The sequence below is a fragment of the Thunnus maccoyii genome, chromosome 19, assembly GCF_910596095.1.
Source record: "Thunnus maccoyii chromosome 19, fThuMac1.1, whole genome shotgun sequence".
Lineage (NCBI taxonomy): Eukaryota > Metazoa > Chordata > Actinopteri > Scombriformes > Scombridae > Thunnus > Thunnus maccoyii.
In genome coordinates, this window is record NC_056551.1 from 12,002,634 (window position 1) to 12,020,552 (window position 17,919).

The 17,919-nt window shown below is 42.2% G+C and overlaps 1 protein-coding gene across 3 annotated transcripts in view; it reads right to left on the reverse strand.

Moving 5' to 3' along the window:
• Window positions 1–728: 728 nt before the first annotated feature.
• The window catches only part of rimbp2a (RIMS binding protein 2a), a 65,055-nt gene continuing 47,864 nt past the window's right edge, over window positions 729–17,919 (reverse strand). Inside the window, exons 7-21 of one of the 3 annotated variants that reach the window (XM_042395996.1) lie at window positions 16,742–16,946; window positions 15,492–15,649; window positions 15,201–15,280; window positions 14,370–14,479; window positions 11,833–12,651; window positions 9,652–9,803; window positions 8,122–8,925; window positions 7,839–7,994; window positions 7,417–7,563; window positions 5,888–5,990; window positions 3,614–3,795; window positions 2,850–3,018; window positions 2,593–2,693; window positions 1,924–1,995; window positions 729–1,653 (exon numbers count right to left, since the gene is read on the reverse strand). In XM_042395996.1, the coding sequence (XP_042251930.1) occupies window positions 1,459–1,653; window positions 1,924–1,995; window positions 2,593–2,693; window positions 2,850–3,018; window positions 3,614–3,795; window positions 5,888–5,990; window positions 7,417–7,563; window positions 7,839–7,994; window positions 8,122–8,925; window positions 9,652–9,803; window positions 11,833–12,651; window positions 14,370–14,479; window positions 15,201–15,280; window positions 15,492–15,649; window positions 16,742–16,946 (3,453 nt within the window). In that variant the 3' untranslated portion in view covers window positions 729–1,458. Of the gene's footprint in view, window positions 1,654–1,923; window positions 1,996–2,592; window positions 2,694–2,849; window positions 3,019–3,613; window positions 3,796–5,028; window positions 5,202–5,353; window positions 5,474–5,887; window positions 5,991–7,416; window positions 7,564–7,838; window positions 7,995–8,121; window positions 8,926–9,651; window positions 9,804–11,832; window positions 12,652–14,369; window positions 14,480–15,200; window positions 15,281–15,491; window positions 15,650–16,741; window positions 16,947–17,919 lie in introns of those variants that run through there. The other 2 variants (XM_042395997.1, XR_006092671.1) reach the window with 2 other exon arrangements.

Consider the following 17,919-nt stretch of genomic DNA (forward strand, 5'->3'; position numbering starts at 1 on the left):
CATAAAGTACAATCATATACAGTACAACACCCAGGGACACAACTGTAGATACCAGGCTTCTCGTCTAATGCATCAGCTGGGTACACAGTTATGTGTTTGTACACTTTTCAGCAAGAGGATGGTTTGTATGATTTGAAGTAAACATGAGTCTAGATTTCTCAGACTCTGGTCCAAATTGTCAGTTTATCATAACAACTTTGATGCTATACATTATTGTCAGGCAAATGTTAGTAATATTATCCAGAAAATTAACATTTTACATTTTTAAATATTAGATATTGTACAAACTTTTTGGAAACAAAACCAGGAGGAATGATCTCATTTGTCATCATGAAACAAAGCAGTACAGAAACACTTGACTCAAAGTGCTTCCGTAATGCTAAGCGGCGTTCAAAAGCCTTTTTGCTGTGACCGCAAGCTGCGCTCATTAGAGCCGCGAGTTTGGTATCTCAAGTTGCAGACTTACTGTACAAGGCAGACAGAGCCATTTATGGTGTGAAATGAACAATCTTCTTCTGTTTGTTTGTTTTGTTTTGCCAAGCAGGTGAGGAAAAACAAAAAAGAAATCAGATGTGGCAGCATCATCACCGTCGGTAAAAACCCACACCACTATGACAACTGAAAAACAACCACCACCACCACCACAACAACGACACCACCATCAACAACAAACACCAACACACATGAACACAGAGCGCAAAAAAGAATGTTTTTAATATCCAATTTTTTTTTTCTCTCTTTTATTGTTCCATCGTAACAATACAGTATGTATGTCTCAGTGCTGTGGTTAGTTTTGTCTCTCGAGCTCAGAGCAAACATGGCATATCCACTGTCGACAAGGCTGAAAAATAGATTGTTTGATGTGTGTGCAATATACATAAAGAAACAAAGCCTCTGTAAGGAAACACAGCAGTTGAGCCAAGAAAGGTATTATAAAATGTATCAAGTTTGAAAAAGGCATGCTTTTCTCTCTTTTTCTTCAAAGAATTTCTGTGTCATTGGGTAGCAATTGTTATGTGTTAATAAAGCACTTATCATTATCATTATACACAATAACCACAATTAGATTTTTGTGTTTCAGTGCAAAGAGGTACCAAATTCTCTTGTGTAAGGAATGAGTCGAGCCTTTTTCAAGTCCTCCTTAACCAGTGCTACATGCATAAATCACCCGCAGAGCTCCCACAGTCTATCCTCTCTCTGTCCGTGTCAGGCTTTGCTTCTTCCTTTCTCTGAGACTCAGAAAGGTGTTACTGGATTTTTTTGTCCCCTTTTCCAAAGGGTGAGAGGGTTAAGGGGAAGAGGAGGAGGAGGAAGGGGGGGGAGGGGTTGTTAGTTTGTATAGAGTCACCACTGTCACCACATGGACAAACACACACAATGAACAGCACACAGACGGCAAGTGGAGGAAGCGAGAGACGGAAATCAAGAGAGAGGACGGAGGATGGATGAACACAGGGCCTAGCGCTGAGAGCGGCGATGATGGTGTACCCGTTTGCCCTCTGAGATGGTGGCGGCAGAGTTGGCGGGGGGCCGGCTGGCAGGTTCTTCCTGGGGGTAGTGGGACGGAGTATCGGTCAGATACACCTCCACATCATCAGGCACTTCTTCCAGGAAGTTGGAGGGAACCAGACCACGATGGCCATTGATCTCACCCTGGAGGAGAGGAGGAGATTTTATTAATATATATCAATATTTGTTCTTATATATCAGAACATGTGTCATTTTGGGAAATATCATTCACTTATTCACAGTTAGATGAAAGGTTCAACACCACTGTCATGTCTGTACGGTAAACACGAAGCTACAGCCAGCAGGCCGTTAGCTTAGCTTAGCATAAAGCTGGGAAACAGCTAGCTTGGCTCTAAAGGTAAAAAATGCCTGATTAAACCGAAAAGACCAGCAAACATGGACAACAGCACTCACATAATAGAACCCATCTTCATCAATATCTCCAAATACAGCAATGATGTCACCGGCGCAGAAAGTCAACTCAGCCTATCAGGAGACAGAGATACAGAGCGGGTGATACAAGTAATGTGCATAAAAGCAATTATGTCTTAATGCTCCTCTACACCAAATACAAAAAAGGATATGTAAGATAACTTTTTCTCTGTGTTTTGATTGAAATATTTATTCATATGTTTTTAGTCATTGTATGTTTTCATTTGCATCTGTGAAGCACTTTGTAACCCTGGTTATGAAAAGTGCTATATAAGAAAAGATTTACTTACATACTTACTTTTTAGTACTTGGATTATATATGAATTTATTTTTAATTATCTTGGCTGTTATTGTATTTTTATATTTTACTGTGATGGTCCTTTTCTTCTCTTGATTAATAAAAATGATTATATTTTTTGTAGTACACTGGTTTCAGACAAATTCCAAAAATGTAAAGTACATATAGTACATATCATACAAATTGTAGCATCTTGAGGGGAGAATAAGTGTACGATAGTGTGAGGTTATGTGTAGTTATCCTTTGCTACAACAATTCTATTATAATATAGAATAATTATATAGATCTATATCATTATCTGTATTATATTATAGTATTTGTGCATCCTGTTAGTTACTGTACAGTAGCGGTACCTCGACATCAACATTAGGGGAGCTCTCTCGGGGGTCGTAGTCGTACAGGGCTACCATCCTCCTGGAGGCCTGATCTCGACGGAGGCCTCTTCTGTTCTGCTCTGGAAGTGATAATAGATGGCATTTTAACATCATTTCATTTTGTGCTTTGATTTATAATATTTAATATTTTCAACCCTACTGCCGCTGTGGCACTTCCATTACTCTGTTCAAACCCACAGATCTTTAGAGAGAGTGAACATGCTTATTCATGTTACCTATTCTGTCCACAGGGGTGCTGAGTGGCAGGAAGCCCTGCTTGATGAGTTGGTCCATGGTCTCCTCGTCCTCCGCTCGTATCTCTGACACCATGTTACAGGGAATCAGCCCCATCCTGTCCCTCACTTCTCCTCTGTAAAACCCATCTGTGTCTTTATCGCCGTACACCTGGCAGGCAAAAGAGTCAAAGAGCGATGTTTAGGGCTCCAGCTTTAAAATATACACTATTGATTATTGATTAGAGGTCCCTTGAGAGATAACTGCAGTCCTGTCACGCCAGTATTGTTTGTTTTTTTGTTTTTTTGGAATACGATTCAGACATTTTTTACTGCTTCATAAACAAACAAAAAAGATATACCAGGGCATGTGCAATTTTATTTTAAAGCTATTTTAAAGATCAATTCCACTCAGATCCAGATCAGCTGCTACAATAATTGACCTTTCTTTTACTGTAAAATAGATCTAAATAGATGAATAAAGACTGTTAAAGATTGTGAAGGTCTATACACTTGATAAGGGTTGGTCAATATTTTTACACTGTCTTCTGTGTCCTCTAAGTAACCCATTCAAAGTCTTGCTAAAAAAAACAAAACACTAGAGATTTTAAGAGCACTGTTGTAAAACATAAGATTTCTGCAGTTAGAGCACACCAAAATAATTTATGACACACACAATATTTTGGAATCATAGTATTTTCTAATGGCCAAAAGGCCATTTGGGTTCAGGAATACAGTATCTGACCATCTTTATTTGAAACACCCACCCTAATGATCTGCCCCTCTTTAAAGGGAAGCTCCTCATCAGCGGCATCTGGGTTGGGGGACATGGACAGAGGATCGTAGTCAAAGAGGGCCACAAAGATCCGGAAGGACTCCTCAGGCTCTGACTCATCATAGTAGGTGGGAGAGCGTCGATCCCGATCCCGATCCCGATCCCTGTAGCCATCTGTAGACAAGAAAAAAGTCCCATCATCCCGCATCACTAGACAGACCAATCAATAAACGTGACCCAACGCACAAAACAGGCACTTTGTAGGAGACTAATAAATGTTTAATAATTGCTAACAAAAGCATTATTTTACTTTGATGTATATTTAATGAGCCTGTGTTTGTGGTATCTGGTCACAAATGGAGCAGATTTCAGCAACTTGGAAAAACTTGGTAATCATTTGGTGACAAAACTCATACAAATGTATATGAGCAAGTCCGTATGTGTACACAGTGATGCATCTTAGCCATGCTCAAATCAAAGAACATCAAAGAGAGGAAATTTTGCATCTAAATAAGTCTAATTGATTTGATCGTGTAGTATTGCATGATGGGTTTGGTTTTTTTTTGTCTAGCCATATTTGTGCGTATTTGTGTCAGCATGCAGGAGGTTATCAGTGGTCAGTCACCTATTTAAATAATTTACTGTGGCACACGCGCACACACATACACACACACACACACACACACACACACACACACATACACACCACATGTTACGATTTTGCCCATTTTCTATTTGAATATGCTGTGAGAGACAAATGAAGAGCAAGACAAAACATGGTGCAATACGCAGACAGAATGTGATTCATGGACATGACACAACATTAGCAACACACAAGACTCTGACATGCATGCTACAAAAAGCCCAAATAAAAAAATGCACATAAATATAAAGGTATAACTCCATCATATGTCTATTTTCACTTCAGAAAAGCAGAAATCGAAAGCAGAAATCCATAACTTTCCACACACTGCCAACCCTTGCAGCAGTGAGAAGTCTAATAAAGACTGCAGAGTTGTTGTGGAAGCTTTTCATTTATTTGAACAGGGCGTTGCAATATTTAGAAAATGCACAAGCTAGCAACGTGTGATACTATCTGGCCAATGCTTTGTTTTGATGCTTGAAATTACAAGCATGATGTGAAATGCATCACTTCCAAGTATGCATTTGCCAACCTACAGAAGTAGTAGTTGTTGGTAATTGTTTTCTGTGGTGGTATGACACAGATGTAAGGGACAACTGCATTTCTAATAGCTGATATTTCAAACCCAAATGTCCAAAGAAACTCAAACATCTCAAGAAACATGAAAGCAGTGACAGTGCAGTCATTCTTTAACGTCTACCACTAATACGCTTTGAAAATTTCATGCACAAATTCTCCAATAAGTGTTGTAGGTGTGGTTGTACCACAAAGGGAAGGGGTTTAGCAGGCATCTGGAGTTCAGTGCAGTGAGTGAGGCATTCTCTGAGCAGTCAATCAATCATTTATCATCTGCAACTGTGGAAACGTTCATCCTGGACCCCAGGTATGGCTTGCCAGTAGGTCCACCATTTCAGTGCAGTGCAGTCATGCTGTTCAACTGTAAGCATAATAATAACTATTATTATTTAAGACAGAGAAACAGGCGCTTGCAGGTGTCGACAGCTACTTCTTGCCATTTGCCAGTTGCTTGTGGCATTTTTCTTGCCGTGCTGTGGTGGTAAAAACAGGACTGCAGGCAGCAGCACATACCATGGGGAGACCTGGTGTGCCTGCGGGATGACCACGTCCTGTGCCGAGCTACTCTGCCATAGTAAACATCCTCGGTGATGGGGGAGAGGTTTCCCTCACTGTTATTCTCAGAGGTTACCTCTACAGGAAACACCAATCAGAGGGTGACGGGGTTACAACGCAAAGCTCAACCTTCCTCTCCCAAAAGGTTAACTAAAGATGTGTGCTGCCCCCTAAATCTTCTTATTGTTTAGACACAAGATAATAGGAAATACACACAGGAAAGCAGCTATGGAAAACTATTAAACTGTCATGGACTCAGAGTAGATAAATGCATCAATGTGTGCGACTGTGCAGAGCATTTTAGGAAAAATGTCAGCATCAAATTTTTTTGCAAGATCTAACTTATGTTCAGGTAGTGAAGAGTATGAGCATGGTTAATAGACACAGAAGTGATCTGGAGACACAGAGAAGCTCATGAAGGTTTTAACAGAGCAACACACGTTGTTCTACTATGGCACAGTCCTTTCTCTTTAGCCACCTGCCCATACTGACCAATGGAAGGGACCATTAGAGGTCGCCTCTGAGGCTGGGAACCACCATGATGAATTCTTCTTCCAGTCTCCCGGTCATGACGGCCTCCAGCAGGTGTGTTTGTCTGAAACGCACATAAACACAGACAACATTCACAAACATTAAATATTCACGAGTTGCTCACAGAAACGTGAGCATACTCGTGAACGATGTGTGAAAAAAAAACGTACATCGACATACTTGTACAAATTGTATGTAAACAAAGTCATGCAGCACTAAAAGGCAGGCACACTGAAACACAGACGCATAGACGCACACTCAAACACATACACACAAGCCCACAAGAAATTTTAACATTCCAAAATTAAGCAAATGCTCATAACATACTACAGAATTAAAATGTGTAAAAAAAAAAAATTAAAGCTACAGTATGTCAGAAATATTGGTGAGCACAGTGCGTCGTCACCCTTCATAGTGCTAAACTTTTCAAACCCAGTCTCTCCCTGTGTCTCTCTCCACGGTGCTAAAACATTCAATCCCAGTTTCTTGTTGCCGAAACATTCAAACCGTCTATTTCTCTCTGTTTCCGTGGTGCTGAAACACTCAAACCTGATATAATTTATTTCTCTGTCAATCTGTTGTAAGAAAACATTCAAACCCAGTCTTTCTCTCTCTTAGTTTCTGTCCATGGTGCTGAAAATTCCATGCCCAGTTCGCATATATGGACTCAAAGAAGCAGGCTGTCACATGCCTAAAACCTGCAGGTGCATTTAGTATTGCGCATGTAATTTACATACTCCACTCTGATTGGACAAATATTTTCACAATGATGGTGCACAGTGAAGTTGGTCATTTCCCGAACGTTGTTGCTTCTATTTCCAGTAGCTCTTTAAAGTTATATCATATTGAATGGGGTAGCCGTTTTCCCACGACGAATTGCTTTTCCCACATTTGTTTGAAGTGTTTTCACATAGTTGAGTGGGAGCAAATGGCACAGCTGCTAATAGCCTTGCTTCTGTTTCCCAAGGGAGTCAAAATAAGCACGGTTCTTTCTGGGTTGTCGCTCGCGCACGTCAGAGGAGACTTGCATGAAGATGAACCTTTTACAACTTCTCCAGGTCGTGTTGCAATGATTGGCAGCCTATCACGCTTCTTGTGTTTGAGTCCATATGTGTGAACATGGGGTTAAACCCAGTTTCTTCCTCTTTTTCTCTCCATGATCGCCAAAACTTTCAAACCCAGTCCTTCTCCTTCTAGTCTACTTCTTTCTCTGTCTCTCTCCAAGGTCCTGAAGCAGTCAAACCCTCTCTCTCTGTCCCTCTATCCATGGTGCTGAAACATTCGATTTTTTCAAACCCGATTTTTCTCTCTAATCTTGCTCTTTTTATAAATATTTCGATTAAACTCAGCACACACACTAACAACACATATCAAATGAAAGTCAAGGCAGCAGTCTCAGTTGAAGTATCTGTGCCTGTGCAGTTCACTAAACGATAATAAATTTGGGAGGTTATGACTCTTGGGTTTAGAATAAGTGCAAAGAACTGCACCTTGGGTGTGTTGTGCGAGTTGCGTCGGCGTCCCTCTTCCAGCTGCATCTCAGAGTACAGCTCCTCCTCATCCTCTTCCATGATGTCAGACAGGTCAGAGCCCCGGCTGCTTTCGCTGTGATACTCTTCATTGTGACTATAGTGAGGCTTTTGGCAGTCACACACACACAAACACACAGACGCAATTGTTTAAGTCCACATACATACATACATACATACATGCACACACCGAACACACATGAGTGGGCACAAACACTCGGATATGAACACACACGGGGACACAGGCACAGGAGTGTATGCATGCAACCACCCAGACATGCATGCACACACACGCATCCAAACATACACACACGTTTTCCATTGAAAAACACATTGAAGTTCAGAGGGAGGCAGATGATTCATCACTCTTCTTGTGTTCTTACCGGCCTCCCCAGCTCAGAGCCTCTGAGGAACTCATCAACTGAGGGTCCTCTCCGACGGCCGCGTGCAAACCCTTCCTCATCTTCCTCTTCCTCATCAGAGTGATGCTGGTGAAATGACTGACCCTGCTCTCCGTAACCGGGCTGCCTCCTGTCCCCCTGAAAATGAGTAACAGAGAAAGGAGGATGATAGTGGTCATTGTTGGTTATTGCTTTTTACAGTGTTTGAACACTATAATGACATAGTGTGACTGGATTTTGCATAACATTTCCATTTTGATCAGACCTTGCCACTTTCTGCTGCCACCCTCTGGGCTGCTTCTCGGGCGATGGCTTTGGCCACAGTGTCCGGGATAAGCGTGCCTCGGGGCTGCGGAAGAATCCTCTGAGGGGAGGGGGAGCGTGGATTTGGAGGGGGAGGAGCCTCAAGGGTGTGGCCTTGCATGGGCATGGCGGGCTGGGAGGAGGGAGAGCGTGTGGGGTCCCAGCCAGGTTGGCCAGGTGGAATAGCTCCCCCATGGTGGGCCACCTGCTCTTTGGCATCCAGGTCTCTGGCACTTACTGGTCTCTGAGGTATAGGGTGGGGTTGTGGGTGGGGCAGCAGAGGCAGTTGGTGCTGGGGCCTGGGACCTTGGTGGGGTGGGTGAGGCTGAAGATGTAGGCGCTGGGGATGAGGATGAGGGGGTTGAAGCGGGGGTTGAAGTGGGGGTTGAAGCTGGGGCTGCGGGGGCCCACCCAGGTGAGGAAGTCTGGGATGGGGTTGTGGGTGTGGAGGATGGGGTGGGAGTGGTTGTCCATGTGCCTGGGGTGGAGCAGGAAGCTGGGGTGTGCCATGAGGAAGGTGAGGGGATTGGAGGTGGGGTTGAGCATGGGGGTGTGGAGGGGGGCCTGTGTGGGGGTGCATTGGTGGTGGCAGGGGAAGCGGAGGTAGAGGCACGAGCAGGTTGTTTGGAATGACGGCGACTTGGGAGTCCTGGGATTCTCCCTGTACTGACAGCGTCCTGACGATGACCTCCCTGGCTTCCAGGCACTGAATCCTTGTCATCTCTACAGCAACATAGTCTGCCATTGGGAACAACACTTCAGCTATCTGGATAAAAAAATAACAAAACAAAACACTCACATCAACAAAAGCAGAATCATACTTTTTAACCATACAGAGGGAGGAATTATTTTTATTCCCACTAGCACGACCATAGAAGGGTGATAATGTCTGGTCTGGTTGGGTGTAAGAGGCACTGCAGCTGGGGGTTAGAGAGCAGTGTAGCAGCAGTTTACTGCCTAGCCCAATGTGATTCAGTGTTGATTTACCCTTTCAGAAATAGTGTGTTGATTTACTTTGGCAGTCACCAGAGGGAGCGAGAGACCTTTCCAAGATATTCACAAGTCCCAGATTGAGAGACTTGCACTGATACTGAATCACAAGTAGGTGGCACTGCTGTGTGCACTGAGGACGCTGATGACATAATGCCATACTCAACAGAGGCAATTAGTGGCCATCTGTGATGTATGTTCTCATGTTTCAACTGGATTAAACATGATTAAACTATTTATACAATGTCATACTGTATCTTTGTACTGCATGTAGGCCTTTGATATATGGATCTCCTGTGCATTCTCCTTATTCCTCTGTACTCTGCATAATACTGTACAAAGTCATTGACCCTGTGGTGAACATGGATTTTCCCTCTTATGATGATGCCTTTAACCCAAGATAGGCTCCTCACCACTCACTCACAATGCCTTTTTGAACAGAGTGAGATAAAATAAGGATATAATGAGTGCTGGTTGGTAATATTAGGACTTGCTAACTCACCCTCTGTCCTTTAGTGCAGACTGCGTAGCCAATGACATTTGCCCCATTAGATGTGCCTGTGGGAGAGAGGAGGGGGGGCTTCCAGTGGACCTGTAGGACCCCTGGAGCTTGCCCACAGAGCACCTGTACATCTTGGGGAGGCATGGGAGGGCCTGGGAGGTAAGAGAACAGACATTGAGAAAAAAAAGTTTAAAATGTTATGTAATAATTCACTGTTTTAATATCACTAACATAGAAACAAGAGGGAAGGGTGTGAAGCATTCATCAAATGCACAAATGGGCACACACACACAACCATGCACAGAAATGCCCACATATAGGAGAGGGGTTGTGGTGGTGGTGAGGGATTCAGCAAACAACAAAGTGGGTTTATTTATAAGTTGCAGTTCATATTTACATTTGTGAAAGTCATTACATAACCCTACATACCCTGAATTAAACCCTCATTTTCTAGAGAGACACAGTTCATGCGGATACTTGTGATAATGTGACATTGCTGGTGGGGGACATTCACAAGACATCATGTGATGTGTTTATTAACTGTAATTTTAGTACACTAACATTGGTTAATCTGAGGTACTGTATAATTAAACTGTGTTGTGATATGAAGTCCTCTTAATGTAGTAGAATTTTTGCAAAATATTTTCAGTACTGTATTTTCAGTCTGTATTCCTCTTGTCTAGTACTATACTGTAACTTCAAAGGAGGAAAAACAAATATGCAAAATTAAACATTTTGGGCTTCTGGGCCACCTGAGAGAAACACTGTTGTCTCTGCATGCAGGACACAATCCAGAGAGACTAACTACAGCCCATTCTTTGTCTTCCACTCTCCTGGATCGCTGGATAAAACATGCACAACTGCATTCGAGCAGAAGCAAATGCACACTGATACAAAATAGTCATTTCAGTGAGCAGTGGAGGGGCACTGCTTTATATAGCATTGGTTATTCCAGGCTAGGCTATAGGCTGAGGGAATGACTCATCAGAATAATAACTGATCATATCTTGTGGTTCTCTAATTAGTGATGTGCTCTGTGCAGTAAGCAAACTTGGGCAAAATTGCATCTGAATTTGGTTTCAAATAACAACATGTTTTTAACCCTTTAACATCCACCCTTTTTATAGAATAGTGCCTATTTGGCACACCCACATGGAAAAGCTTATAACAGAGGAACTGTAAGGCCACGATGCATCTATTAGGCTTCATTTGAAAAGTGACATTTCTAGTTTCTGGAAATATGCTTGTTTAGCATGTGGCTAAAACACAAACAAAACTACATCAGTTCAAATAAGGCTCAAAAAAGTGCTTTTGGTCCTTGTCTATCATGAGTCATATTTGAATAACAATAATTAAGATATGCTTTATGCCAGAACTATGCAGAACACCGTATACCTTCTACATCTTGTCAACCTGTATAAAATTCCTGACCTCTAGGCCTAACCTTATGGGAGCTAGGGAGTTTTTAGTTTGTGGTGTCACTGGTGTCCCCGAACCTCTTCAATCATCTCCAACTTGCCAAATTGTTCAAATTGCTTTTACTCATTACTGCATGATGCTACCGCTTACAACTGGCTTAAGCGACCCGGTGGATGTTAAGAGGTTAAATTTAAATAGACAAATGTACGTAAACATTGCCTGTAAATGAAAAATGTACCATAACAAAATGCCATTTTGCCCAGATCCCTTAATCAATTGCTCTTGAACAATGTGTTACAATCATTCTCAGTTTCATGACTACAACCCTCTTCTAAAAGTGTTACAGCACTAATGTCATCTCTTCCCATTGGTTCTCAATAGAAAAAGATCATTTAGTGTTGGGACATATGGGAAACCCAGCCCAGGACTGATGTTTCATTCTGACCTGTTCTGCAATATGGTGTTGGACCTAGACAAAATACAATACACAACAATGGCATGGTAAGGCAAAGCTGCACTGTACTCTTCTACAGCACAGTACTACAACCTAAAATTGATACAGCATTATGTTACGTATAGTGAAATTGATATTACAATATACTGAAATAAACACAGCTGTAGCAGTCTGCAATCTCCATCTTTTCTACATACTGACTAGAAGATTGTTTAAAAAAATATTGACAAAGTCTATCGTCTGCTATGAGGCTATGCATACATTATTGACGCTGTATCTCTATGATGAACAGTTAGAAAAGAGCTGACCTGCAGCTTGAGTGCAGAACTCCACACCAGCTTCTTTCCTCTCTCTCTGCTCCAGCGGCAGTTGCCATGGTACCTGGTGCGGCTGTGCCACCACTGTCACCTTGTACACCGTCAGGGGCTTCAGGTTGAAGAAGCGTAGTCTACACCTTCCTGGCTTTACCACAGCGTGCTCTACCCCATCCAGGAACACAGTGTGGCTATAGTTACTGTTGCTAGGCAACCAGGAGAGCTCGGCAGTGTCACGCTGGATGTCATCCACACGCAGACCGCATGGTGCCACCACTACGTTGGCTCCTACCAGCAAGGTGCAGCGCAGCTCGTCTGACAAGCCCCGGTCGGTGACACTCTGCACCGACACGCGATGGACACAGCCGTCCAGGTCCAGCTTCTCCAGCAAACTCTTGGTCCGGCCACCGTACGCTATGCTGGCACGAAGCTCTCCATCTACTAACACGTTGTAGCCAGAGATGTTCCCCCAGCACAAAGGCACTAGTGGAGGCTCCCAGGCCACAATGACGCTTCGTGCCAGCTGCTTAATCAAAGTGATCTTTCGGGGATAAGGCACAACGTCTTCAGCCAGGTCCTCAGGGTCCAGAGGCCCCCCTGTCCCATTGCTACAGGGAACCAAGGCGTTAGCTGAACCCAGGAGGCCATCCTGGGAGGCACCTCCATCCATTGCCGTCAAGGCTAGGGGTGGATGGTCCAGTGGGCCCAGGTCCTCCCCTCCCTCCCCAGCCTGGATTGCTGGTTTTTCTTTGTCCTGGACAAACTCCACAAAGTTGGAAGGGACAAGTCCTCGCTGGCCATCCAGCAGTTCCCCTATGACACAGAAAGATGGAAGGAAATATAGAAATGAATCAACTTAAATGCCTAATTCTTCATGTTCATGTTGACCTACTGCCAACTACCTGAAAACTCTACTGTACCCTTCAATAACTGTCTCTATAGGAAGGTACAACAGTCCCTCTCTGATCCCTCCTGCAAATGTTAAAATTAGCCTTCACTAATGGCTCCTTACAAGACAAAGAAAAAAGGAAAGCAGTAACTTGAATACACATAATTATCAGTGAGCACCGCTTTCCTTCCGGGGTGGAATGAGTCAGTGAGTGAGAGGTGGGAGATATGTAAACATGTACTATTCCCTAAGATGTAAGATTTACCACTGGCAATCTGACGCTATCTTTTATACCCTCTCCAGTAAACACAGAACTGAGAAAACACTCCTTTTAAACATTTCAAACAACTTCAACTTTAGTTCACTGCTTTTGAGCATTTCCAGGAAAACCCCCTGAGGATCTAGCTTTTGCGGTCAATGCAGAAAAAAAAAGTCTTATATTTGCACTGGAGTTTTTTTCCCAAAGGGAAGAAGTTTGTCTCAAAAAAGCTCCCTATCATCTTGTCCTTCAATCCCTTTTTCTACAGTGGCCTGGGAGACCTTAAGACCATCTGTGTGTGTCTGTGTATCTGTGTCTGTGCGTTGTTTGTGTGTGCTGATGATTAAACTGAGCCCCACTGGATTAGTCATCAAGCTAAAAGGGACCAAGGTCCCATCTTGACAACAGCTTGGTCTAAGGCCCGAGTCTCCCTCCACAATGCAATGCAATCTCACCGCCCACAGCTACTGAATCACTGCAGTAGGACTGTGTCTGTGGCGGGCTGCGCTGGCTGCAGGATTGCTAGCTAGTAGGGATTAGGATTGCCTCTGATGGAGAAGCCATCATAATTCTAAAGAGATTAGACAGCGAATCACTCTGATGAGTTATAAAAAGTGTGCAGGATTTTTTCTTGGTGACACTGGTGTTTGTAATAAATAGTAGAGCAACAACGAGGGCACAATTATCTGTGCCCGAACTGCAGGTGGATCAGTCAAAGATAACTGCTAAATTGTTTGATATCCCAGGAGGAACAGTCTTGAAAATCATGACAGCAAACAGCCCTAGCAAAGAAAAAGTCACAAGATGAAAATAACAAACATTTTCAGTATGAGTGTGACAAATGCTCCAAACTGAAATGCAACTAAGCTAACAAAAGCCACCTACAGTATAAATACCGTAACAGTATTTACAATTATACTTACATCAGCATTATAGTCCTTTTACACTAAGCTTTGATTATGTTGTATTGCCATGCACTGGCAAGCCTACTAAGCATATGATAGTGTGGTACAAAATAGACTATATACAAGAGGATGCTATAAATAAAATAAATTCACTGGGGGATAATTGTGAATGAATTGTGCATAATTAATACATGATGATGCACAGACTTGTTGTGACTGTCAAGCATCCTCTGCTACAGGAGTGAGGCTTCCCACAGACTGCGACTCAGGCAAAACCGCAGAACTTGAAAAGCTACAAAGGACACCTCCTGCTGCGCTGTCATCTTTGATCTTTACATCGCAATATTTTCTAGACATTTGTCATTTAAGTGCCTGCCTAAGCTTGACTTGATTCACTTAATACTGATATTATTTTCTATGTCATCTCTGCCTCAAGGACAACATCAAACACAGCACTGAGTCTTGTTTCACTTCTCACCTTCATAGAAGCCATCATCATCCATGTTGCCATACACATACAGATACTTTCCAGCCACAAGGGGAAGTTCTGCTTCTGGATGCTCATTTGGGCCGTCGTAAGGGTTGTAGCTGAAAGGAGAAAAATTAACAGTTCACTTTTTAAATTTTCACCACAGCAGCTTTTCTCATTCATTTGAAACAAACAAATGAAGAATTGTAATGATTCTCAACCAGGAATACTTGTACCCAAGGGTATACTTCTTTAGTTTCCAGGGGGTACATGGAAAGATTGTGGAGTAGCTCAACTAATTTGATAAAAACAGAAATTATGATTTGATTGAAATATATATATCCACATATCGAGTCAGTTGTAACACCTGAACACCACATGTTGCAATTTAGAGTGTGTGAAAACCAGCTAGCAAAGCAGCTAAAAGTAATGAATAAATAGTTCAGCTACAAGTATTGTATGAGTGGTGTTTCAGCTAAAAGCAATTGATAAATGTTTGTAGCTAAAAGTAATTGATAAATGTTTGTAATAGTGAGCTAAAAGTATCTAGCTTCAGCCACTAGCATGACTGCAAACTTGATCAAACCAACCTAAATACTGACAGTTTAATAAACTGTATGAAAAAGTGTTATATAATGTCCAGTTTAAAATCAATTCAAATAAACACATTTGGAACATGACTGTGACTTTCCACAGTGGTGTGTATGAAGGGGTATATGAGCTCATCTGATAGGGCTGTGGAGGTACATCTGAAAAAAAGGTTGGAAACCACTGACTTATTGGCCTTAAAAAGATCATGTGCAATATAATCAACCGACTCCTGAAGCTAGTCTCATTCACCTGTAACGGGCAGTGCAAAGGCGGACCTGGCCTGTGTAGCGAGGCTTGGACCTGGGTGATGGGGTGGCCTCATCCTCCATCTATGGATTGACAACAGAACCAAAGATAAATCTTATTCACATTCACATGCACTATTCATAATTAGGATTCAACTCAGGAAAAAGCAAAGTACATTTGAACCATTAAGTTTGAAGATATGACAATGTAAGTCAACCTAACTGGGGTAATGTTGAGAACTATCTTGATGATGATTGAGATGAAATTTAGTGTCTGGTTGTCACTCAGACCCACCTCTGATGGGGTCAGCTGTCGAGGGCTGCTGGGGCGGTCCGTTGTCACGGTGCTGGATTTGACAGACAGCAGTTCTTGTCTTTCTCTGTCTCCAGTCTGCGGTGGGCAAGGCAAGAACTGGGAGATCAGTAGCGGCGTGTTTGCCGCGCTCTCATCGCCTGGGAGACATTGATTTGCATAGCAAATAAAGAGCAACTGTCATTCCTTCTGCACCCATTTGCTGCTCATTGCAAAGTTATTGATCGCCTGTTGAGGCGAGTGTACAGCAAACACTCTTCTTAGCAAAGGCTCTTCCACCCCCATCAACACCTCATGTCTGCAGTGCATTTGTCCTTAAATATCACTGAATTCCTCAGGGTTGAAAAACACACTTGAAAAATGCAGGAAATACAAAATAAACACTGGAGGCTGAGAGTGGGAACAGCTGAATTCCTTGAGGAAATTAATGTAAGTCAACAACATGGATCCACTGTATCGTTCGGTTCTTGTGGTTTGTGAGTGAGTAATATTATGCATTAACACAAAAGCATCAGTGAGTCCCCCCTCTGTTTCAAGTGAAAGATAAAACAGGATTTCCAGAACTTCAAAGACCTTTGGTCTGAGCCAGACTGTATAAATCTGCATCACTGATATGGCTGTATCTGCTGGCTCTGCAGGTTGCACTACGTGTCATTAGAATACTAATGTGTTAAACTGCATTCATGTCATACATCAGGCCTGTGATCAATTAGGGTAGGTATTGATCATGAATAAGTGCATTGCCATTAATGGTGTCCACCCCTGGTCAGGAGTGAACTGATCCAGCTGTTATGTGAGCTGTCTGGGGATTAGATGACTCTGACTCTCATTTCATTCTGATCATAAGCCTGTTGATCACATGTAATTTGGAGGATGCTTTTATCTACCACGTCTAGAATGGGTGGACCCAACTGGTAGTAGAACAATTTAGCCCTAATAGTCTTATTAAATTTAAAACACACAGTGCCACACTCACTGTGAGTAAAGATATAAAATCATTATTAAACCATAATCAACCATCACCACAAACACTACTACCAGCACTAATGATTATTATAATAATACTGATAATAATTTATAGAAAAAGTAAAAAGAGAGAGAGAGAGAGAGAGAGAGAAAGAGAGAGAGAGAGAGAGAGAGAGAGAGAGAGAGAGAGAGAGAGAGAGAGAGAGATTATGTACCCATATTTTTTTTTTTTTAAATCTCTAAAAATTGTTTGACAACTGACCCACCTGTCTCCACCGGGGTTTCAAATCCAACGATGTCTTGTGGGAGTTTCCACTCTTGTAAGAGGGGGATCTGGGACTTGAAGGTGGGATTTATTTTAAGAACGTCCACAGTATCTGATTGCAAACGGAAATTCAGCAGCTCTTTGGACAGCTGGTGGAAGTGTTCACTCTGTGACCTGCATTTCTGCTCCAGGTCACAAACCTTGACCTTTGACAGAAAATGGAAAGACAGAAGAGGTGGTAACGTCCAAGAAGAGAGTCAAACAAAAGGGAAAAACACACAACACACAAAGCATGGAGTGTACTTGATCACATGTAATTGTACAGACACAAGTGCTCTGAGTAATGGCTGATCTTTTATCTGTTAATGCTGATGGAACACAGAAGCAATTAGAAAAGGATCCCTAAAGAGTCATTTTCGAGCTTATAGCAGGATGTTATATGAAAACCACTGCAGTCTAATGAAAGCATATGCAAGTGTAGAATCATCTGCACTGATGCGGCTGCTGATATATAACACTGCTTAACTCTGATAACAAACCCTGAACACTGCAAAGTGTTAAGAGGATTATAAAACTAGACATTAAAGACATCATATCATAGACATCATATCAGAGGAAGTCGAGGAAGATGTATGGGGTGTACATAGAGAGAGAAATATGGCAATATCTTATTCAGTCTCATTCAGTGTACATAAAGATTCTTAATTTGCACAAATCACCCACTAAAGGTTTTGGACGCTTTGGTAATTTGTTGAAAATTCACAGAGGTGACTGAAGGGAGATCAAACTAATCAGGAAGGAAAATAAATACCTGAAACATTCTGTCCTTATTGTTCTGTTCAGACAAAAGAGGATGGAAACAGAAAAAAAGTAAAGAAAGAAGAAAAATTCAAAGAAAAAAACATACTGAAGATACAGCCAAACACAAATAAATGCTATTGTAACTGACACAAAGCAGGAAAAGCAAAAGCAAAACAATAATATATTTATCAGGGCAGATAAATATACAGAAGTAACACAAATTTAAAGTAAAAGGAACTAAACAGAAACACAAATGCAGGTTTGTCAAACTGAAAAAAGCCTAACAAGTGCAAAATGATAGACTGTGGCTTCATGGAAACAGAATTTGAAGGTTTGTTTGACCCTACAGACAGCGGCACTGTTTTCCCTCCTGTTGAG